The 20,193-nt window shown below is 58.0% G+C and overlaps 5 protein-coding genes across 11 annotated transcripts; 3 read left to right on the top strand and 2 right to left on the bottom strand.

Annotated features, from left to right (window-relative positions):
- Positions 1 to 26: 26 nt before the first annotated feature.
- G6PC1 (glucose-6-phosphatase catalytic subunit 1) lies at positions 27 to 5,405 on the top strand. Its single transcript, XM_066205282.1, has 5 exons — positions 27 to 2,787; positions 3,291 to 3,400; positions 3,728 to 3,836; positions 4,066 to 4,181; positions 4,281 to 5,405. Exons 1-5 carry the CDS (start codon positions 2,558 to 2,560, stop codon positions 4,790 to 4,792), a joined length of 1,077 nt encoding a protein of 358 aa, XP_066061379.1. The 5' UTR covers positions 27 to 2,557; the 3' UTR covers positions 4,793 to 5,405.
- On the bottom strand, positions 4,354 to 11,414 carry AARSD1 (alanyl-tRNA synthetase domain containing 1). Of its 7 annotated transcripts, none has more exons than XR_010723979.1 (14): positions 11,311 to 11,414; positions 11,115 to 11,237; positions 10,887 to 11,046; positions 10,422 to 10,479; positions 9,912 to 10,068; positions 9,704 to 9,820; positions 8,944 to 9,074; positions 8,704 to 8,770; positions 8,431 to 8,522; positions 7,903 to 7,957; positions 7,241 to 7,335; positions 6,950 to 7,100; positions 6,305 to 6,378; positions 4,354 to 4,429 (listed from the first exon to the last, which is right to left on the bottom strand). XR_010723979.1 is itself a non-coding variant. In XM_066205281.1 (13 exons), exons 1-12 carry the CDS (start codon positions 11,347 to 11,349, stop codon positions 6,965 to 6,967), a joined length of 1,230 nt encoding a protein of 409 aa, XP_066061378.1. In that variant the 5' UTR covers positions 11,350 to 11,414; the 3' UTR covers positions 6,368 to 6,455; positions 6,950 to 6,964. The 7 variants fall into 7 exon arrangements, 2 of the variants coding, with proteins under 2 accessions (XP_066061378.1, XP_066061377.1); XR_010723981.1 differs by lacking the exon at positions 4,354 to 4,429 and adding an exon at positions 5,360 to 5,536 and having other exon boundaries at positions 6,946 to 7,100; XR_010723982.1 differs by lacking the exon at positions 4,354 to 4,429 and adding an exon at positions 5,360 to 5,536 and having other exon boundaries at positions 6,305 to 6,374; positions 6,946 to 7,100.
- A 127-nt stretch (positions 11,415 to 11,541) lies between these two features.
- PTGES3L (prostaglandin E synthase 3 like) lies at positions 11,542 to 13,812 on the bottom strand. Its single transcript, XM_066205283.1, has 7 exons — positions 13,683 to 13,812; positions 13,172 to 13,285; positions 12,970 to 13,036; positions 12,594 to 12,692; positions 12,138 to 12,227; positions 11,980 to 12,033; positions 11,542 to 11,762 (listed from the first exon to the last, which is right to left on the bottom strand). The coding sequence occupies exons 1-7, from the start codon at positions 13,688 to 13,690 to the stop codon at positions 11,754 to 11,756; spliced, it is 441 nt and encodes a 146-aa protein (XP_066061380.1). The 5' UTR covers positions 13,691 to 13,812; the 3' UTR covers positions 11,542 to 11,753.
- Positions 13,813 to 13,919: 107 nt separating this feature from the next.
- RUNDC1 (RUN domain containing 1) lies at positions 13,920 to 18,092 on the top strand. Its single transcript, XM_066204966.1, has 5 exons — positions 13,920 to 14,290; positions 14,917 to 15,075; positions 15,346 to 15,544; positions 15,807 to 15,896; positions 16,419 to 18,092. Exons 1-5 carry the CDS (start codon positions 13,961 to 13,963, stop codon positions 17,282 to 17,284), a joined length of 1,644 nt encoding a protein of 547 aa, XP_066061063.1. The 5' UTR covers positions 13,920 to 13,960; the 3' UTR covers positions 17,285 to 18,092.
- A 94-nt stretch (positions 18,093 to 18,186) lies between these two features.
- On the top strand, positions 18,187 to 20,189 carry RPL27 (ribosomal protein L27). The gene is made up of 5 exons (XM_066204971.1): positions 18,187 to 18,262; positions 18,362 to 18,444; positions 18,561 to 18,730; positions 19,274 to 19,384; positions 20,099 to 20,189. The coding sequence occupies exons 2-5, from the start codon at positions 18,364 to 18,366 to the stop codon at positions 20,145 to 20,147; spliced, it is 411 nt and encodes a 136-aa protein (XP_066061068.1). The 5' UTR covers positions 18,187 to 18,262; positions 18,362 to 18,363; the 3' UTR covers positions 20,148 to 20,189.
- Positions 20,190 to 20,193: the final 4 nt, after the last annotated feature.

Here is a 20,193-nt window from a genome sequence, read left to right as displayed (position 1 = left end):
AAGCACTCACCAAGGTGTCCCTGGGGCCATGGTGGGTATCCATCCCCTCTGAGCCCTTGCTGTAGTGGATGGGTCTGTCCAGAATGTCCAGCCCTGATGGCTGTGGCCTGTGCCCCTGGGAGCCAGCTCAGCTTGCTGCAGCACATGGGAGGGGTGATGGGAGGAGAGGGCAGCTCAGGCCATGGCTCAGTGGTTCCTGGGTGCCCCGGGGTGAGAGCAGGGGCTGTGCCCAGAGGCTCCTGCCAGGCCTTGTGTGAGAGGAAGGTCGTGTCCAGCCGGCTCCCTGCCCACCAGCCCGTGCCCACGTGCTGGTGCTGCCTGGACTCTGCTCGTGCACTGACTCAGTGACCACAGTGCCACAGCACAGCCTGCACCTTGCAGCTGTCTGGGAACATTCTGGACCAAATGCTGACACTGCACGTGGCACGTTACAGCACCCACCGGTGCTGCACTGGCCAGAGCTGCACCGGGAGCCTTGGGAATCACGGGCACACCGCGTCCCAGAGCCAGCTGCTGCCACTGTAGTCACACAGCTCTGGGCTGCCAGCTGATCCTGGGCTTGGTGTGCACAGACCCAGGGCAGAAGTTGGGTTCCCCCAGCCTGGCCCCACTCCTTCCCAGGGAAAGCCAGCCAGCTGGTTTACAGTGCACATTCCCAACGGTGTTGCTGGCGGGGGATGAGCTGAGCAATTGCCAGACCAGCCAGGAGGCAGAGCCCTGCAGTGCCCAGGCAGCTCCTGCTCCTTCCCTGCCCTGCCCCAGATCCACACAGTGCCTTTGGGGCTGGGGGTTTATCCACAGGGCAGGCAGGGACCAGTGCTGGGACCTTGTGGACCCTGGCACCTCTGGCACAGTCCTGACCTGACCTGGCACTGCACAGCGGGGTACTGGGCTGAGCCACTCTGTCCTCCGTGCTGGGAGGGAGGAGGTGACTGCTTCCATCCCGCTTCCTGCCCTCTCCCCACTATGGCCCCAGTTTTCCTGCAGTGAATTTTTCCTAGAGGACTGGAGTGCTAGTCCCCACCCCCCAACACCTTTTGCCCTGTTTTCCGCTGTGAAATCTCCTGTGAAGGATATATTGCTGATGGTTTCAAAATATTGTTGGAACTGAAGCCAAGTCTGTTGCATTCCTTCACGCTGGCCAAAGCCACTCTCAGTTGAAGACCCTGGAATGAGCTGTTGGGGAATTTGTTTTGCAAGAATAATTCCGTTTCTGTGCGGACTTGTGTTTTGTTGGGATGTTTTGCAGGTCAGGAGCTCAGTCCAGGGTCTGGGACCACCTTCCTCAGGTGCAGCAAGGCCAGGCTGGACAGGACATGCCTGCAGCAGGGCTGAGCCTGCTTCTCCCACAGGCCATCCATGCTCATATCCCAGGGAGCAAGGTTTGCTGGTGTTTTGCCTGTCAGATCCCATGGCCCCGTGGGCTCTGCATGGGCAGAGGGGCAGGATGGGGCTGTAACTCCTGCTGTTTTCTCAGCAAGACCCAGTACTGGCTCCCACAGAGGCAAACAACACAGGGCAGGGGTTCAAGGATCTTAACATGAATTTTCTCAGGAGTGAGATAAGTGATGCATTTCACTGGCTGTTGATCATTAATGCCTTGCTGCCTGTTCAGCTGGCTGGGTGCTGGCTGGGCACGCTGTGCTGCTGCTGCAGGGCTGTGTGTCCGTGCACTGGCAGCTGGGGATGATAAAGCTGCAGTGCCAGCACTGCTACCAGGGACAGCAGAGTGCAGCTGGGGTGGAGGGGACGGCCATGGGTACTGCAGGATGAGTTGTGTGTTTGGCTCTGTACCCACAGCTGTGGTCTGATGGGGCAGGAGGGACTGACCCAGTGGAGCAGTGCTGGGAGGAGAAGTGCCATCCTTACTTGCAAAAATCCTTTAGCCCCCCACTAGAGATCAGAGCATGGCTGGCAGCGAGGAGCATCCCAGGCCTTGCTGTCTGGAACTGCAGGGACCTCCAGGAACGGCTTCAAAAGTTTCCCATTATGCAAAGGCCTGGTTAAATTAGCCTGGCAATTGAGGAGAGGGGTGGGCACTCTGCCCTCTGCTCCATGCACCCACTCCATGCTCCTGGGCATCCTTGCCATGCTCCGATGGTGGTTCACGGGGGGATGGCAGAGAGACCAGAGCAATTGTCAGCCCTGGACATGGCAGCTCTGCAGGATGTCACCCACAGAGTGCGGGATAATGGAGCAAGGGCTGCTGTTCAGTCAGAGCAGCTGAATTGTTGCACTGGATAGCTGGAGGAGCCAAGGCTGCAGGATTCCCCTGCACGAGGGGATGGTGTGGGGCAGGGGATGCTGCTGGGGTTGGAGCAACCTGCGCTCCACGTGCCCTCGAGCCTGTCTTCCCCTTTTACGTAAATTGTTCCAAACATGTTTGTTACAACCCCCTGGTGATGTACCTTTGCAAAGAGTGGTTTTGGGTCCAAAGATCAGTGCTGGGACAGTGACCTGCCCCCTGCAAACAAGACCCTGCAGAGTATAAAATCCCAGTGGCACAGTGGAGGACGGGACAGCCGGAGCCACGCTGAGGGCAGCGGCAGCAGGGGAGATGGAGGCCAACATGAACCTCCTGCACGACGTGGGCATCAGGACAACACACTGGCTGCAGCAGCGCTTCCAGGGCTCCCAGGACTGGTTCCTCTTCATCTCTTATGCTGCTGATCTCAGGAATGCTTTTTTTGTCCTCTTCCCCATCTGGTTCCACTTCAGTGAAGCAGTGGGCATCAGGCTCATCTGGGTGGCTGTAATTGGAGACTGGCTCAACCTCGTCTTCAAATGGTGAGTGGCCGCAAGCCAACACTCCCGCCGTGTGCTGGCACACCTGGACTAACGTGTGCCAGAGGGGTGCTTTCAGCCCCAGTGCTGGAGCAGAGCAAAGACCAGAACTCAGTCCCAGCTGGGCAGTGACAATGGTCACTCCTTCCCAAGCCATGCAGCAACAGCTCCCCCCTTCCCAGAGCCAAGCAGAGAGATGGAGCCTCCTGCAAACAGAGCTTCCCATCAGCCAGGGCTGTGGTGCTGAGTGGGGGGTCCTTCACAGAGCCCCTCACCACAGGAGGTCATATTGACTTAGTTGCAGGAGGTTCTTGCCCTTCCCTCTCAGGGCTGGCGATGGGGACATGGACAGGCAGTGTCAGCTGTCAGAACCAAGCAATCAGCTGGGCGCTGTGTCTGTCAGGACGCCCTGGACCACTTGTGGGTCCTTCTTCCAACTCCCAGGACAGATCTAAAGCTGCAGCTGTGCCCAGGACCTCCTCAGATCCCTTCTCTTTTCTTTTCAGGATCCTCTTTGGGGAGAGGCCATACTGGTGGGTCCTCGACACAGACTATTATGGCAACAACTCTGCACCAGAGATCCAGCAGTTCCCGCTCACCTGCGAGACTGGCCCCGGTAGGGTTCCCCTAGCCGTGGGAGGGGTTTGCAGCCAGGGGCAGGGGGTGCTTGCCCGTGGTGACCTGCAGATACAAGGAGCAGGGTGCTGGCCTGGCCAGGGCTGTGGCTGGCAGCCTGCAGGCAGAACATGCCCCTGGACAGCTCTGGAGAGGGGACCCTTACTGCTGTGCTCCTGGGGACTGCCTGCTGGGGAAGGAGGCAGGGCAGCCCCTGCACAGAGCAGACCTTGACCCTTGGTGAAGCTGTGGTGGTTCAGCACAAACCCTTGCCTGCGCTCAGCTCTGGCCCATGCAGAGTCTGACCTGGGTCTCTCTTCTTGCCCAGGGAGCCCATCTGGCCATGCCATGGGTGCAGCAGGCGTGTACTACATCATGGTGACGGCCCTCCTCTCTGCTGCTGGGGGAGAGAAGCAGTCAAAGACATTCAGATACTGGTAAGCTGTGTGCCAAAACCACCTGTGCTAGGCAGAGGCAGCTCCAGCACTGACAGGCACAGCCAAGCCCATCAAGGCACAAGGCTGTGGACTGTCAGCTGGGCTGCAGCACCCTGGGTAGGGTCTGCATGGGGACAGGCTCAGCAGGCATTGTTTGGAGTATGTGATGGCAGTGCCATGGGCAGTGCAAGCTGGCCCTGGCACCCACATGGCCACCTGTCCCTCACAGGGTGCTGTGGACAGTGCTTTGGATTGGGTTCTGGGCAGTCCAGGTCTGTGTCTGCATGTCCCGAGTTTTCATTGCCGCTCACTTCCCCCACCAGGTGATTGCAGGGGTTTTCTCAGGTGAGTGTATCAGACCCCCCATTCCCTTCCCTGCAGCACCACTGTGCTGGACTGCAGTACCTGCAGCACTGTCCAATGCTCCCACTTTGTTCCTGGCAGGGATGGCCGTGGCCAAGACCTTCCAGCATGTCCAGTGCATCTACCACGCCAGCTTCCATCGGTACCTGGGCATCACCATCTTCCTCTTCAGCTTCACCTTGGGTTTCTACCTGTTGCTGTGGACATTCGGCGTGGACCTGCTCTGGACTCTGGAGAAGGCACAGAAGTGGTGCAGCCACCCTGAGTGGGTCCACATTGACACCACTCCCTTTGCCAGCCTCCTCCGTAACCTGGGCATCCTCTTTGGGCTGGGGCTGGCCCTCAACTCCCACATGTACCAGGAGAGCTCCCGGCTAAAGCAGGGCCAGCAGCTGCCCTTCCGCCTGGGCTGCATCGCTGCCTCCCTCCTCATCCTCCACATCTTCGATGCCTTCAAGCCACCCTCCCACATGCAGCTGCTCTTCTACGCCCTCTCCTTCTGCAAGAGTGCGGCCGTGCCGCTGGCTACCGTCGGCCTCATCCCCTACTGCCTCTCCCCGCTCCTGGCCACACAGGACAAAAAGGCTGCCTAAGGCAGGCAGGCACCCCAGCCCTGGGCCCAGGGGCAGCTACCAGGCCCTGGGTGCACCTCAGCCACTGTTTGCTTCCCGCTGAACCTGCACAGGCTGATCCTGCACTGGGAGCAGAGCATGGAGGCTGGGCCGTGGTGCTGCTGGCTGGCTCCCCCAACACGGACCCACAGTGTCAGCAACGCTGGTCTGCAGCTGGTTGCTGGCACACAGAGCCCTGCATGCCCAGGACTCCCCTGCTGTCCCTCCTGCACCCACAGCTGAGGGTCACCTGCCCAGGACCCAGCAGCAGCAGCAGGAGGTCCTGCACTCCCTTGCAGCTCGTGGAGACAGGCCACCTCTGTGCTGCAGGGCTGGGGACAGCACCACTGGGAGCAGGGTTCTCACCTCAGCACATCTGGGGTCTGCTGAAGAGGTAGCTGTGGCAGGAATGGGCTAAAATTGTGACACGAAGATGAAGTGCCAGTGTGAGGGATCCTCCCAGCCCTGGGACGTTTGGTGTTCACCTCTGTGCGGTGCAGTGTGGGGTGCACACACGCCCATAAAACATGTACCTGTGCACACGTGACGTGGGGTTGTGCATGGGAGGTATTTTATTAAAGCTAAATGTTGTTTAGCTGGCGAGTTTGAGTGTCCCACTGGCCAACACCATGGGATGGGGGATCAGTTGCTGGATGCAGGGTTGTGGCATGGCCTGCAGATGGTAGAGGAAGGACTTTTCTCCTGGGTGCTGAAGACCCTCAACACCTGCAAAACACGTTCAAGCCATGGGGAAAGGTACTGCCTAGTGCCCCGGGTCTTCACCTTTTGCCCTGAGGTGCAGTTGAACACTGACAGCACAGTGGGGGCAATGAGCTGCTTTTTGTGCTATTTATCCAAAGTTTCTGGGTGCACTTTCTGCCAGGAACAGGGACAAACTTGTGTCACCTCACTGCTTACAGTAACAAGCTCAGCTTTGGGACCAACTGGTTCGGCTGGGGCTGTGCTGAGCCCCCAGGGTGCTGGGGACCAAACTGGCATTTGGCTGTGCTGTGGGGTTGGGGTCACGCCCCTCCCACCTCAGTACCCCAGCCCAGTGCCCACTCTGCAGCAGGAAGTCCTGTGGGCTCAGCCTGCTGCCCTCCAAACCGTGCAGCCTGACATCCTCACTCAGTCTGAGATAGTCCAAAATAGATAGGGAGGCGCAGATACAGCCAGACTCTGCATGTGTAGGATCACTCCCAAGGCACCAGCCCCTGCAGCTCTGACCCCACGCCCGTTCCAGGCCTCAGTAGTGGTCCCTGTGTTCTGGTGCCATCCCAACAGCTCAGCCAAGGCTGTGGCCATGCAGCAGTCACAGTAGCCATGGGTGGGAACCTGATCTGTTGGGGCTGCTCCCATCCCCTTGTTCATGACAGATAAACTTCCTTAGGATGGAGGTTTCGTTTATTCTGTTTCTCTGTTTGTTACCAACATCTGGAGTAAACCTGTCATGTCATACCCAGCAAGAAGGGGAAGGGTAAATTCTCAAATTACCTGTTGTGCCCCGTTGTGGCTCCACAGCGCCCTTTAGTTCCTCCAGAGGAGAATGCAGCAGCTCCAGGGCCTGCCTGGGCAGGAAAGGTGAGCTGAGGCAACACCGGGGACAGCTCTGCCTCATCCCGAGAGAGTTCACAGCTGCATGAGCCTGAGAAACTACCAACGGTCAAAAAACGACCAGTAACAACTGTAGTCCTTCCAAGAGGAAGGACTTGGTACGTGGTGGGGAATGAACTTCTGCCTTTGGGGCACCTGTTCTCCCTTCCAGCTGCTCTCTGCCCTTGCCCAGCCCCAGGTGCCTGGGAGGGGACCAGCTGCCTCCTGCTTGAGCATTTGTGCCAAGCAGCTCCTCCTCAGCAACTGGCCCAAAGCAAAATGCCCCAAAGTACTCCCAGCAGGAGGCCCCTTCTGGGTTTAGGAACCCTACAAAGTGGTTAACTAAGGACTACTTTAATCCCTGTACCATTTGTCTTGAGAAATGAGCCCTTGCAGCAAAGTGTCAAAGGCAGATCCCCTCCCCACTCCCGTGAGCACCAAACGAGCCCACGCAGAGCATGTGCACACCAGCTGTTGGGTTCAGGTCTTTATTCTCTGGTAGAAAAGCTAGTGGAGCCTATGCAAACAAAGGGAAGACAAACCTACTGTGAGAATTGTTTCTTATGCTCCAGGGTTTTGATGGCTGATGAATTCCTGGAGCAGAGCTTGCACTTCTCCTCGCCGGCTCATCTTGGCTGCCTTGCCCTGGAAGCGGCCGCGCTTCCCGGCTCCTTTCCCACCCAGCAGTTCTGCCACCCTGCAGTAACAACAGCACAGCTGGAGCCCAACCTGCTCCAGACAGCACACACAGATCCCTGCCTGGATCACACCGAGCAGCTGCTCGGTCTGCAGCATCAGAATTCTTACTCAAGTTGCACAAGTCACAAAACGTGTTACCTGGGACCTAAATTTTCAACTGCTTCAACAGGTCCAGCTAGAAGGAAGAGTCCTGCTTCTTTTTCATCTCCCACAGTCAGGAATAGCAGGGTTTCCTGTGGACACAGATGGACCTTGCTCCAGATAAATCTGGCCCCTCCTCATCCAGGAAGAGGACAGACACTGGCCACAGGGGACACAAACAGCAAACTGACAATTCAGAAGTCTTTGTGCATTACCGAGACTGAGACTACTTGAAAAAAGTAAAAGGGAAGCGGCATCTGAGCCTTTTGTGCCCAGTCATGTGCTGTTAGAATAGAACAATTTAATTTGGGGTATCCCAAATTAAGAGGATAAAGCTGGCAGTTGAACTAGGTAATTGTGACTGAAACCTTCTGCTCTTTCTATTCTACTCCTACTTATTCTATCCTAACCTATTTCAGCCACTGAGGCTCTGTACAGCTCCTGGGGGCTAAAGCTCTTCCCCAGTGCTCTGAGTTCTCACTGTTGAGGACTTCCCTACAGACTGAGGCTGCTGAGGACAGGTAACCTCAGGTACCTGTCAAAGGAACCAGACCTGCAGATCATGACTGTGGCAGGAACAGCAGCCTGGCCAGCCCCTGTCTGTGTATGACTGGGGTGAAAAACCAGTGGTGTCAGTTTAATCTTCATCAGTGACTCACCTCTGTCCCAATCTCATTAGCAATGATGTTCATAAATTCAGAATCACCCTCTTTCCTGTATGGATGGATTAAAAAAAAAAAAAGAAAACACTTCAGAAAGAAATAAAACCCCACTCTAGAGTACAAAATCTCAATCAAAAACAAAGTGCCTGAGCAGGAACTTTGGCCTCTTGCTCTTATTTGTCTATATATGCAAATTCTTGCTGGGCACTCCTGTTGACATGTTAGGAATTATGTAAGTGTTATCTTTAAGAAATAGAGCTCCCTGGGTTTATTTGAAAATATCAAATGCAGAGGAAATTAGATAGACAGTAATTTCTCAGCTACAAAACCAGAAGGATTCAGTGATTGAATTATGAACAGATTCCTTTAATAATACAACTTTGCAGCAGGCCAAGGCAGTTTAATATTCTATTTACTTTGTTTACATTCTTCCTAGAGGAGACAAAGCTCCACAGATGTGAGAGATCCAACTGCCATAAAATGTGTGGGATACTGCTGGCCCCTCTTCCCTGAGCTCCCTCATACCTGTGCAATACAAACAGCTGCTTTGGAGCAGGTTTGCTCTTGAAGTCCCGGGCTATCAAAACAGCAATGTCTCTAAGCAGGTTCAGGTTATTCTGAAAGAAAAGCAAATGAACTGTACTGCAGCTGGAGACGTCAGAACGCAGCTGTGTTCCCAGAGGTTTGAGCACTTTTCGTAATATCCACAAAAACAAGCCAACCATTTGACTCCCAGTTACCACAACTAAAGGTCTACAGGAAATAGCAACAACCCACTTTTCCCAGCCATTCTTGTACCTTTTGGAGCAGTTTCACAGAGCTCTGCAGTCTCTTCACAGCCTCCACGTGCTCACCTGGTCCATTTCTGAAAGAAATGGGAGACTTTGGATCACTGCTCTGAAGGATAAAGGAAGGATTTCCTAAAGGGGCAAAACAGGCAACATCATCCACAGCCCCACAACATGTACCCTGAGGCTTATGTGGTATCTCCCAGGAGGAAGAGTGAAGATGAAATAACAGAAGTGGAAAGGGTATTACTTGAGCAGGGAGGTTAGAGCCTTCTCAGTGCTGTGACTTTGTTCAATTGACTTCAGCACTCTGTTTCCCGCCAAGAAAACCAAGTTGGTTTTGTTCTTTTTCCCTTTTTCCACGCCAAGGAGTTTAATAACCTTAAAGAGAAAAGCAACCTGGTCAGAACAGCATTTTGGTAATTCACATAGGTGGTCAGTTCCTGCCAGATTATGCCTTGTGGTGAATTTTGACTCTTTGCTAGTGAAAATAAATGGATTAAAATCAGCCATAAGGTCAACAAACAAACAAACAAAAAAAAAAGGGATGGTGGTACAGTGAAATCTATGCAATTTTCTAGCCATGGGATGCATTCTACAGGGCATCTGGATGTCTCTGCTGGGAAACAGACTCCATCCAATGACTGAGAAAGTACAAATTCTTAAAGGCAGGTCTAGGATTTTATCACCATTTTCCTGCACAGAAGATTTCTCATCCACTATGAACACTCAAAAATATCAGAGCTTTAAGCAGAGAGAAGATGGCCAACACCCCTGGCAGTGCAAAAACATCACTGCTGCACACACAGGGCTGAGTTCTGCAATAAGGAAACAAAAGCACCTGAAGTGCCCAGCCCATGTGTGACCCTCCTGGGACTCCCTCAGCCTGGGGCTGCTGCCTCCCCTTTCCCCATCAGCACAGTCTTGGGCAGCCTGTGGATCCCACAGACTCTGGCTGTACTTCATGTGGGGTATGGCTCCCCAGAGGCAGCCCAGCTGCAGCTGCACACCTGGAGGTCACTCAGGTTGCTGACGTGAGTCCCACAGCACAGGTTGGAGTCGATGCCTTTGATGTCCACCACTCGCACTGGCCCCACGTGGTCATCGGGCAGCCCCCGGCTCCTCACCTGGCAGAGGACAAGAGTGACCAAAGAAGGTGACATCTGTGCTCAGTTATTTTGGTCCCATGAATCCCACCAGTTCTCTGCCACCACTCACTGTTTCGATTTCAGGGTCATCTGCAGCCAGTTCCCTCACTGTTACAGGAACCCTGTCCCGGATTTTCTCATTCACACTCTTCTCCAGGGCCTCGACCTGCTCTGCTGTCACCAGGGGGGTGTCCAGCTCAATGACACTTCTCTGACGGCCCAGCTCCCTGTGCCAAGGAAGAACATCTGCTGCTGCAGCTGAGACCAGCTGGGAGGTCCCTTTGTGCAGCACCAGCATCCCACTGCTGGGAATGTGGTGACTGAAACAAAACAGACTTCCCTCCTCTCCCTGTTATGTTCAAAGCACCAGATGGAAACCGAACAGTCAAGGAAGACAAGACAGAGCAAACACTTTGCACAGCTTCTCTCCAAGTCAGTTACCACACCAGCAACATCTGAGCTCGAGTAAAATGTCCAAATTGCTTTAGGTGTTTCAGTGTTCAGGCTCTGTGCAGGCTAGCATGGCAGCACGTGCCAACAAGAAAACATGGGGGTCAAAAGGAACCTTCATCCTGCTCACCATGAAGTTGTCTTGAATCCAAACATCTGTTCTGCAATGGCACTGATGAGATGCTGTCCTGGAAGAGATGTGCAAGCACTAGCTCTGAGTGCCACTGGTATTTTCAGTCAGGCCGTGTCTTTCCTGTTGACATTCTCCACGACAGGCACTGAGAGGCTCCTGCCAGTGCTCAGGAGCAGCAAGGAGACAGCTCTGGCCTCGTCAGCTCCCAGCAGCACTGCAGCACACACTGCAAAGCAGCTTGAACTTTCCCTTGCAAAGCTGTTTTCGATATTTGTTTACAAGCCAAGAAGAGCTCGCAGAGGGGCACCTGCTGCCCTCAGTAGTCCCGGGAACACACTGTGCACACAGTCGGGTTTCTCCCTACCCTGACCAGGGTGGGGACACGCTGGGCGCTGACCGCCCCCCTGCCCCATCGGCACCCCCCGCGGGGCGTTACCGGGAGCCCCCGGTACCGGCACGGACCTGAATGCTGCTGCATGTGGTCGAAGCGGCGCTCCCAGTCCAGCGACAGCAGCACTTCAGCGCCCGGTTCCAGCGCGGCCGGCACGAAATGCACGGCCTCGGGGCCCCGCCGGGTCACCCGCAGCACCGGCACGTCCCCGATGAGGCCGCGATCATCCGGCTGCGGACACGGGACGTCAGTGCCGCCGGCCCCGGCCCGGCCCCCGCCCCGCCCGGCCCAGCCCGTACCTGCCCGCCGCCCTCGGGGAAGAGGATGGTGTCCTCCAGCACCACCTGGAACCCGCGCACCGGCTCCCCGCCGCCCTCGGGCCGCAGCTCCGCCGCCCGGCACGACACCACCCTGGTGGTGAACTGTGACAGAGACGGTGGAGCCGTGAGGACCCGCCCGGGCCTGCCCCGCGCCCCGGGCCCGGCCCGACGCTACCTGCCGGGCCCAGCTGTCCCGCTGGCACTGGAACACCATCACGGCCGCTCGGCACAAGCGAGCCGGGCCTGGCGGCGAGGGCGGCGGCGCAGGGCCGGGCAGTGGCGGCCGCGAGCGGGCGGGGCCTGCACGGTGACGCGGGCGCGCTCCCGCCGGGGGCGCGCGCTGCCGGGGCGCGTGAGCGGCTCCCGGTGCCCGGCGCGGCGGCGACCCGAGCGCACGGCACACGGCTGCGGCACTTCACGTTTATTGCCCCGTGCCCCGCGAGGGTAACCGGCTACGGGAGACCGGACCGCGTCCGCCGCCCAGCGCCGGGAGCGCTGCCCGCGGCGTGGCACGGGCTGAGGCGGCCCCGCTTCCTCGGAGATCGCTGCCCGCGCTGCTCCTCGGTGCCTGCTACCGCTGCACCGGCTGGGCCTCCTGCGGCCGCGGCGGCCCCGGCGTCAGTCATCCTGCGGGAGGGAGGAGCGAGGTGTCAGGGACTGGCCAGCCCCGGTCGCGGCAGCTGGCGCCGGCCGGTTGTCCCGGGGAGCGTTTCCACGCTGGCTCCAGGACAGGCTGCCCGAGGGGTGCAGCAGGAGGTGCTGCCGGTGTCCCGAAGCCGGCGGAAGGCTGAGGCTGGGTTGTGCTCGCCAGGGCATCAGGAAGAAGCTGGCAGGTGGTACTTACATCAAGGTCATCCATGGCTGGTGGGGGGGCTTTTTCTGTCACCTTCTCCAGCATCTGGATGGGAAACAAACGGCTGGATCTTCAAATGCCTGCGGTCCCCCCATCCCACACACCTGTACGATGTGCCCCAGGATCCTGAGGCCGGTGGCCCAGCTCACCTCTGCGTACTGTTCCACCATGGCCCTCTCCACCTCCTCGTCCCCTTCCCAGTCTCGCCAGTTGTCAAAGTCCACGGAGAGCCAGGCTGGCTGTGGGCACAAAGAGCATCCCCTGAGACGGGGGAGCAGAACAGCAGGGACTCACAGCCCGAAGGCAGCTCTTGCACAGGGAAGGGGCCTTGTCAGATTGAGGAGGGGCAGGAAGCAGGAGTGTCCCTTTGCCTGCAGGCAATAGTCCTGATCCTGAGTGTGTCAAGGAAAAGGGATGGCACATCCTTCCTGGAGGGCAGAAACCTGTAGACTAGTGGTGATTTTCAGGATGGGCTTTTTGGGAGCTGTGTCTCGAGGGCCCTTGTGGGCACCCCTGTGTCTGTCCTGGGGCAGGCTGGTTCCTAGGAGCCACGAGGTGCTGAGTGGGGATAGCACACACGCTGAGGCACCAGGCACCACACACACCTTGATGTTCTCCTTGGTGATGCGCGGCCAGGCCACTTTCTCCTTCCACTTCCTCATAAAGCACGTGATGGAGCGGTCAGAGCGCTTCTCCCGTGAGTCCTGACAAGAGATCAGGGGTGCTTCAGCATCTGCCAGGCTCCTCTCTGCACAGGGTTAAAGCTCAGCCCTGCTCAGGCTGTGGGGGTCACAGAACCACAGTGACAAGTTGTTTCTGGCTCAAGGCAGCACTGTGAGTACCAGCCCCAAGGCCGGGGCTCTCAGGTTCACCCCACTGAAACTCTCAGGATGGGCAGCATTCGGTGTCAAGCAGCAGATTGGCTCTGACTTGAGCCTGACAGAGGCTGTCACAGAACAGTTTGTTGGCGGGAAACCTCACCTTGGAGTTGACCCTGGCGTACAGGTTGATCTCGTTGTAGAACTCCACACCGTCTGCATTTTTGCAACTGCCAAAACATTGTAACAACCGGGCTTAGGAGAGACCTGAGGCCACAGGCGATGTTCTCTCACAGAGTCCTCCCGGTCCTCAGAACCACCCCCAGAGCGGGGCCACGTCGATCGGCAGGGGCGTGGCAGCTCACCTGAACACCAGCCGGTGGTCCTCGATGACGACCTTCACGTCCGTGCTGTCCTCGACACAGAACTCCAGGTGCACGTACCGCGGGCGGTCGTACCACAGCGTCTTTGCGTGTTGCCTTGGGGAAGAGCGCACCAGCGGGTATCACCAGCGGGCATTTCCCGCTGCCCAGCCGTGCACAGCAGGGCCCGGCACGGGGGGCGAGGGCGAGGAGGGGGCCCCGGACACGGGCTCTACCGGGCCGAGCCCCGGGACTGGCAGCGGGGGCCGGGCGGGTGCCGACCGGGCAGTGGGCGGTGGACGCTGGCCCCGTGACGCACCCCTCTCCCGTCCCACACGCCCCTGGCCGGGCAAGTCGGCGGGCCCCGGCCGGCTTGTGTCCGCTGCCCTCTGCCTGGCCCCGCGCCGCTCCCCGCTGCTCTAGCTCGGAGGGTCCCGTCGGGTGGTGCCTCGGCCGGGCACTGGGCGCCGTGCATAGGCTCCGGGCGCTGCCTGTCCCGTCCGGCCGTACTCACCCCGCCATGGCGGTGCCGACCCCGCCCCGCGCTATTTCGGGCCGGGGGCGCGGCTGCCGGGCGCGGGGACCGGGCTGACCGGCCCGGGGCAGCCAACCCGCGGCCCCGTCACCGCCCCCCGGGCCCCGGTGCGCGCCCCCGGGGCCGCCGCCGCGCCGCGCCGCCAGGGGGCGCGCTGGCCCCGCCCCGCCCGTGGCTTCGCCCCGCCCGTGGCCCCGCCCAGTCCCGCCCCGCGGCGCCAAGATGGCGGCGGCGTCGCGGTGCCGGTAGCGGCCGTTATGGAGGGAGAGGGCGGCTCGCTGGGCCCCGGCGAGCGCTGGGCGCCGGTGGGCGCCGTGTCGGCGGAGGAGGACGAGGATGAGGAAGACGAAGAGGCGGCGGCCACGGGGGGAGAGTCGCCGCAGTCAGTGCCGCGGCTGCGGGCCGAGCGGCGCCGGCTGCACGGGGCGCTGCTGGCGCTGGCCTCGCACTTCGCTCAGGTGCAGTTCCGGCTGCGGCAGGTGGCCCGGGCCGGCCCGGCCGAGCAGCAGCGCCTGCTCCGAGACCTCGAGGACTTCGCCTTCCGCGGCTGTCCCGCGCCGCTTCCCCATGGTCTCGGCGCCGCTCCGGTGAGTGCCCGCGGCAGGGCTGAGGGCGCCTTTGCTAAGCGTAGACAGGCACCGGCGCACCCGGTACCGGCGTCCTGTGGCTCCCCGCCCCGCCTGCCCCGGGGTCGGTATGTGGGCCTGACCCGGCCTGAAGCCCATTAGCGGCGGCCGCGATCCCGCTGCCGGGAGGGGCTCGGCGGCTGCGCTGCCCGCGGTGCTCGGGTTTGCACAGAGCTCAGCACCAGACGTGCACAAGCCTCTGGTGACTCGGAGCCAGCTCGCAGGGATGTGCCCTAGAGCCCTGAGTGGTGTGTCACCGCTCCCACGCCCTGGTACAGCACAGGTGACTCAGAGGATCTGTGATATGTATGTGTTATTTGGCTGCGTTCTTCCTGGATCCTGGCCTTGTGGGACAGGACGTGAGTGCAGGCGGTCTGGAAAGGTGCTTCCCCTCCCTTATCAGATGAGGTGATGTAGCTGGTACCTCTGCTTGGTGCTCAGACACATTTCTCTCTCACACTGGTTTGCACTGCTCACTAGTGAAGTACATGAGCTGCAGGAGATACTCCTCATGCCATAATCTTGTTCTTTCTGGCTCGGGTATGACAATAAGTCTTTAATTTTATTTATTGATAACTTTTTTTCAGGGCGAGCGAGAGAAGCAGGAGCAAATTGAGGTCCAGAAGGAGAAGCATAGAGAGCTGATCCTGCAGCTCAAGACACAGCTGGATGACCTAGAGACCTTTGCTTACCAAGAGGGCAGCTATGATTCTCTGCCACAGTCTGTGGTTATGGAAAGACAACGGGTAAGGCTCACAAATCCTCCTGCTGTATTTCCTAACCCTTGCAAGTGTCTTTCAGACTGTAGGCACTCATCAATCTGTATTTCTCACCAGCAGCTATAATAGAGTGTCGGGAGTTTGTCTACATGTGTGAATCTGTCCCGTGCCTTTTGCAATTATTTCTGTGCAGCAAAGGTATCCTGTTTCTGAGGGAACCTCTGGGAAAGGAGTACTTGAAGCTCCCAGGCAGCAGTGCCACATGTTGAGATCGCACTGCTCACTTGTGTTTTGCAGATGATTATAAATGAGTTGATAAAGAAACTGGACATGGACTTGAGCGAGGATTTTGCGACGCTCTCTCCAGAGGAGCTGCGGCAGCGGGTGGATGCTGCCATAGCACAGATTGTGAATCCAGCCAGGGTGAAGGAGCAGCTGGTGGAACAACTGAAGACCCAGATAAGGGACCTCGAAATGTTCATCAACTTCATTCAGGGTCAGTGAGGAGTTTTTGAGTGAGCAAACTGAATTACTTTGTAATTCCCAGTCATGAGGAGGAAGGTCACAGATGTCGGGAGATGCAGGAACAACTTCTGGGTCACAGGAAAATACAAATGTCTCTAAACTGATGGTGAGGAAAAATATTGATAGGCTGACAAAAGTGGTCCAGAGGGGTCTGAGGAATGTTGACCTTAATACTTGGGATGTGCAGCTGAAATGAACAAACGCGAAATGATGATGTGAAATTCTTTTTGTAGATGAAGTTGGAAGCTCTGGCAAGGCAGAAGATGGCCACTGTGACTGTGGAGGCTCCTACAAACCCAGCAACCGGCCTTCTGGGAACAGAGGTAGGCACTGCTGGGCTCAGCACTGTCAGCAAAGCTCCATCTGCTCCCTGGAGCTTTGATGAGCATGAACCAGTCATTGTCTGGTTTTTCCTGGTTTCTGTGCTTCTGCTCTCCTGCTGAAGGCCTGTGTCCTGTTCTGTTACCCTCCTCCTTTGGGATCCTCAGAGTAGTCACAGAGCCTGAGCACGTGGCATAGAGGGTGGGCCCGGTTCTCAGTGGGGGTCAGGAAGAGACTGCTGATACTTGGTGCAAAACACACTGTAATTTGTGCTCTTCAAGCTCTGAGCTCTGTGAGCAGGTACAGTGAGCTGGGAGACCCAGTGTTCTTTAGAGTTTGAGACCTCCCTGCTTTATCCCTTGAACCTGCTGGAAATACAATAAGGTGGCATGAGGCATCTGCTGCTACTCAGAATGCTAGCCTGAAGGGATTTTCAGATATTTGCACTCCCTTTGTGTGTATGAACAAGCAGAGTTGTTGACTCCCTAATGAGAGTATGTTTTTCTCTTTTCTAACCTGCTCAGTGAACCCAGAAGATGCCAGAAGGATGCAAGAAACGGGCCTGCAGCTCATGCGCCGCGTGCTGGCCGTGCTGCAGATCTTTGCTGTCAGCCAGTTTGGCTGTGCCACAGGTCAGATCCCTCGCACCCTCTGGCAGAAGGACCAAGACAACCAGGACTTCTCCCCCTTAATTGAGAAACTGGAGCTGTCGGTGGAGCGGGTGAGGCAGCTCGCCCTGAAACACCAGCAGGCAGAGCATGTTATCTGCCCCTCTGAGCTGCAGGAGGTTCCCCTGGGAGGCAGAGACGAGCTGACTCTGGCTGTGCGCAGGGAGCTGACGGTGGCTCTGCGGGACCTGTTGGCTCACGGGCTCTACGCCTCTTCCCCCGGCATGAGCCTGGTGTTGGCCCCCATCGCATGCCTGATTCCCGCCTTCACGCCCTCGCCGCGGACCATGCACCCCTGGGAGCTCTTTGTCAAGTATTACAACGCTAAGAACGGACGAGCCTTTGTGGAATCCCCGGCTCGCAAGCTCTCCCAGTCCTTCGCCTTGCCTGTGACGGGAGCAGTGGTGGCTACCCCGAAGCAGAGCCTGCTGGCAGCCATCCACACCGTGCTCACGGAGCACGGCCCCTTCAAGCGCAGCGCGGACTCGGAGCTGAAGGCGCTGGTGTGCATGGCGCTGAACGAGCAGCGCCTGGTCTCCTGGCTCAACCTCATCTGCAAGTCTGGAGCTTTGGTTCAGTCTCACTACCAGCCCTGGAGCTACATGGCCAGCACTGGCTTCGAGAGCGCGCTCACCCTCCTCAGCCGCCTGAGCAACTTGAAGTTCAACCTCCCGGTTGACTTGGCTGTTCGGCAGCTGAAAAACATCAAAGATGCTTTTTGATGTGTTTTTATTGTAGGTCATCCATTTTCCACTAGTAGGCAGCTGTTGGGCTCAAGAAAGCCTGGCTTTTGTAAGACCAAGTTCATCTCTTTGGTATTTGCTTTTAGGGAAATCTTAGGGTGTCACGGTGTTGGCAGTGTGTTGTCTGATGCTGCCCCTGCAGAGTGGCTGGAGGCCACAGCACCTTGCCCTGCCCACTCCCTGCTGCTCTCAGGCCAAACTGCCCGGCCCAGTGGCCAGTGACTGTTCGGGGGTGGGGGGCAGAGCCCTGGCCATGGGGCCTGCGGGCCCCTGGGACGTGCAGCTGAGCTCCTTTGTGGTTATTTCTCACAGTCTCTGCTCTACACCTTGCGCACACACGATCCCTCATGGAGGAGGGAGCTGGCAGGTGTTGAGGCACCTTTGGGGCTGCCTGGTCACATAGGACTTGACCTGCCTGGGTGGATGTAACAGAAGATGGGGGCTGAGCCAGAGGAGGCCGGGGGCTCCTCCAGCGGCTCTGCAGTCTGTGTCCCTTGGGCTGCCGTTTGTCCGACAGATCCAGCTCCTTGTTCCAGGCTTTCGTGCGGGGGTCAGCGCCGCCCGGTGTCCCGCGGGGTATATTAAATACCGCTGTAGTACCTGTGGGCCGAGCCCGCTGCTGTCCCGTGTGCTCTGTCCGTTACCGGGGCTGTAACGCGGCGCCCGCCGTGCCCGGGGAGGGGGCGGCTGAAGCTGAGGCGGACACCGGCACCGCCGTGCCCGGGGCGGCTGAGGCTGAGGCGGACACCGGCACCGCCGTGCCCGGGGCGGCTGAGGCTGAGGCGGACACCGGCACCGCCGTGCCCGGGGCGGCTGAGGCGGACACCGGCAGTACCGCGCGGTGCCGGCAGCGGCTGGCGGTGTCGCGGCGGAAGTGACGTAGTACCGCTGAGGGAAAGGCGGGGGCGTGGCGGTCCATTTCTCTTCCGGCCTGGTCGCCATCGCAGCGGAGCCTCGGTGAGTGCGGGCGGGCCCGGGATCCGCCGCCATCCGCGGGGGTGGCGGCCGGGGCGCGGATGGCGGGCACGCTCTGACTGCCGGCTGCTGCCTCCGCAGAGATGGGGAAGTTCATGAAGCCCGGGAAGGTGGTGCTGGTGCTGGCCGGTCGCTACTCGGGGCGCAAGGCCGTCATCGTGAAGGTGAGCGTGGGGCTGAGCCGGCGGGGCCGGGCGTCCTGCCGGGGCGAGCGGGAGCCCGGGGGGCGGCACGGCTGCGGCTCCTCGGTGCCATCGCCGCCGCGGCCTGTTTGTTTCAGAACATCGACGATGGCACCTCGGACCGGCCGTACAGCCACGCCTTGGTGGCCGGCATCGACCGCTACCCGCGTAAGGTGACTGCTGCCATGGGCAAGAAAAAGATCGCTAAAAGGTCCAAGATCAAGTCCTTCGTGAAGGTTTACAACTACAACCACCTGATGCCCACCCGGTGAGTGCTGCTGCCGGCAGGGCCGGAGGAGTCTTGGCTGCTTTCGTGGTTCTTGTGTTCTCTACTGAACACCGGGAATGCCGTGGCTGAGTGAACGTGAGGCTCAGGTTCTGCAAAAACGGGGAGCTGAGGGTCTGAGTCTGAGTGGAAATATTAATGAACTTTTGGAACGAGGCAGCTGGCTCTTACTTCAGCCACACTGATCTTCCCTTTGCTCAGAGGGTGTCAGCAGGTGAGCAGTTTGAGACAGCTGTGAGGGTCTGGAGCTGGCAGAGCCATTTCTTACTGTGCCTCAGTGCTCCCAGAGTGGCTCCCAGGCACCACATCGAACAGAGCTGCATGTCCCTCGGAAACGCGTGGCTGTTCTTTTTATGGACTGAACTGAGACTGCTTTAGTGGTTTGGTGACTCCTGAACTGAGGAGACTTTACAAGCTGTAACTCCTTGACCAGACACTAAAATGAGTGTTTGATCCTGGCTCTGCTTGGTTTTCAGCCCTGTGCCAGGTACCATGCCCCTTTTGATCCATTCTGCTCTCTCCCAGGTATTCTGTGGATATTCCCCTGGACAAAACAGTGGTCAACAAGGATGTGTTCAGGGATCCTGCTCTGAAACGCAAAGCAAGACGTGAAGCCAAGGTGAAATTTGAGGAAAGGTGAGTTGGGAGCTCATCTCTGTAGTGGTGTTGGTGTTCATCCCCAGAGTGAGGAGTTGGTGTGGCTGTGCCACAGCCTGTGAGTCTCCAGGCTGGCACTTCTGCCCCCGCTTCTTTGCGTTCTTGTTTGGTGAGCGTGTTCTTTTCACCTGTGTGTGTGTGCAGCATCGTGCCGGCCCGTGTGGGGCCTTTCAGGTGCCAGAGGATGATCTGACAACGTGCTGCCACTTTATCCTCTCTTTTCACTGGGCTGGGTGGGCCAGGGCAGTGCTCATGCTTTGCATGGACGTGCTCGGGTTTCTGCTCTTTCTTTACGGTTTTCTGTTCAGAAGCTCCTTCAGAGGGAGTAGCTGTGTGACCTCAGTGGGACACACAGTGTTTGGTCAGCCCCTGAGCTGTTCTCCAAGGGCATCTGCCCCTGCCACACGAGGTGTCCAGTGGGATGGCCGTGTCCTGTGCTTGTGCCTGTTGGGGTGGAAGCTGCCACAGTGCAGGTGTCCTTTGTGAGAGAGATCTGGAACCTGGCTCTTGCTTCCCTTGGAATTCCAATATTTAAAGTGGGTTTAGTTGTAGCCCTGGCTAAAGAGACCAGGTGAATTGTGCCTCTGGGTGAGCTGGGTGCTACATTCTGTCTGTCTGGGACAGCTCAGGTACGAGTTTGGTGCTGTTACTTTCTGGTACCCATCCTTCTCCAACCTGTGTGTTCTCTTTCAGGTACAAAACCGGCAAGAATAAGTGGTTCTTCCAGAAGCTGCGATTCTAAGGGTGTAACAAAGTTGCATCAATAAATGTTTATTAAAAACCATGTA

Source organism: Chamaea fasciata, unplaced genomic scaffold (assembly GCF_029207755.1).
Source record: "Chamaea fasciata isolate MVZ Bird 193981 ecotype frontalis unplaced genomic scaffold, bChaFas1.0.hap1 SCAF_27, whole genome shotgun sequence".
Lineage (NCBI taxonomy): Eukaryota > Metazoa > Chordata > Aves > Passeriformes > Sylviidae > Chamaea > Chamaea fasciata.
This window is presented reverse-complemented; position numbering and strand designations above follow the sequence as displayed.

Bases quoted from the DNA above. Each gene is read 5' to 3' on its own strand.
- G6PC1 (XM_066205282.1), top strand. From the start codon at position 2,558: ATGGAGGCCAACATGAACCTCCTGCACGACGTGGGCATCAGGACAACA. The intron at 3,401-3,727 runs GTAGGGTTCCCC...CTTCTTGCCCAG, and splicing joins CACCTGCGAGACTGGCCCCG to GGAGCCCATCTGGCCATGCC. The intron at 3,837-4,065 runs GTAAGCTGTGTG...TGTCCCTCACAG, and splicing joins TCAAAGACATTCAGATACTG to GGTGCTGTGGACAGTGCTTT.
- AARSD1 (XM_066205281.1), bottom strand. From the start codon at position 11,349: ATGGTGTTCCAGTGCCAGCGGGACAGCTGGGCCCGGCAG. The intron at 10,480-10,886 runs GTCCGTGCCGGT...CATCTCTTCCAG, and splicing joins CCACATGCAGCAGCATTCAG to GACAGCATCTCATCAGTGCC. The intron at 7,336-7,902 runs GTGAGTCACTGA...CTGTGTCCACAG, and splicing joins CTAATGAGATTGGGACAGAG to GAAACCCTGCTATTCCTGAC.
- PTGES3L (XM_066205283.1), bottom strand. The intron at 12,693-12,969 runs GTGAGGTTTCCC...ATCTCTTGTCAG, and splicing joins ACGCCAGGGTCAACTCCAAG to GACTCACGGGAGAAGCGCTC. The intron at 12,228-12,593 runs GTGTGTGTGGTG...TTGTGCCCACAG, and splicing joins TCACCAAGGAGAACATCAAG to CCAGCCTGGCTCTCCGTGGA.
- RUNDC1 (XM_066204966.1), top strand. From the start codon at position 13,961: ATGGAGGGAGAGGGCGGCTCGCTGGGCCCCGGCGAGCGCTGGGCGCCG. The intron at 15,545-15,806 runs GTCAGTGAGGAG...TTCTTTTTGTAG, and splicing joins GTTCATCAACTTCATTCAGG to ATGAAGTTGGAAGCTCTGGC. The intron at 15,897-16,418 runs GTAGGCACTGCT...TAACCTGCTCAG, and splicing joins CCGGCCTTCTGGGAACAGAG to TGAACCCAGAAGATGCCAGA.
- RPL27 (XM_066204971.1), top strand. From the start codon at position 18,364: ATGGGGAAGTTCATGAAGCCCGGGAAGGTGGTGCTGGTGCTGGCCGGT. The intron at 18,731-19,273 runs GTGAGTGCTGCT...GCTCTCTCCCAG, and splicing joins AACCACCTGATGCCCACCCG to GTATTCTGTGGATATTCCCC. The intron at 19,385-20,098 runs GTGAGTTGGGAG...GTTCTCTTTCAG, and splicing joins AAGGTGAAATTTGAGGAAAG to GTACAAAACCGGCAAGAATA.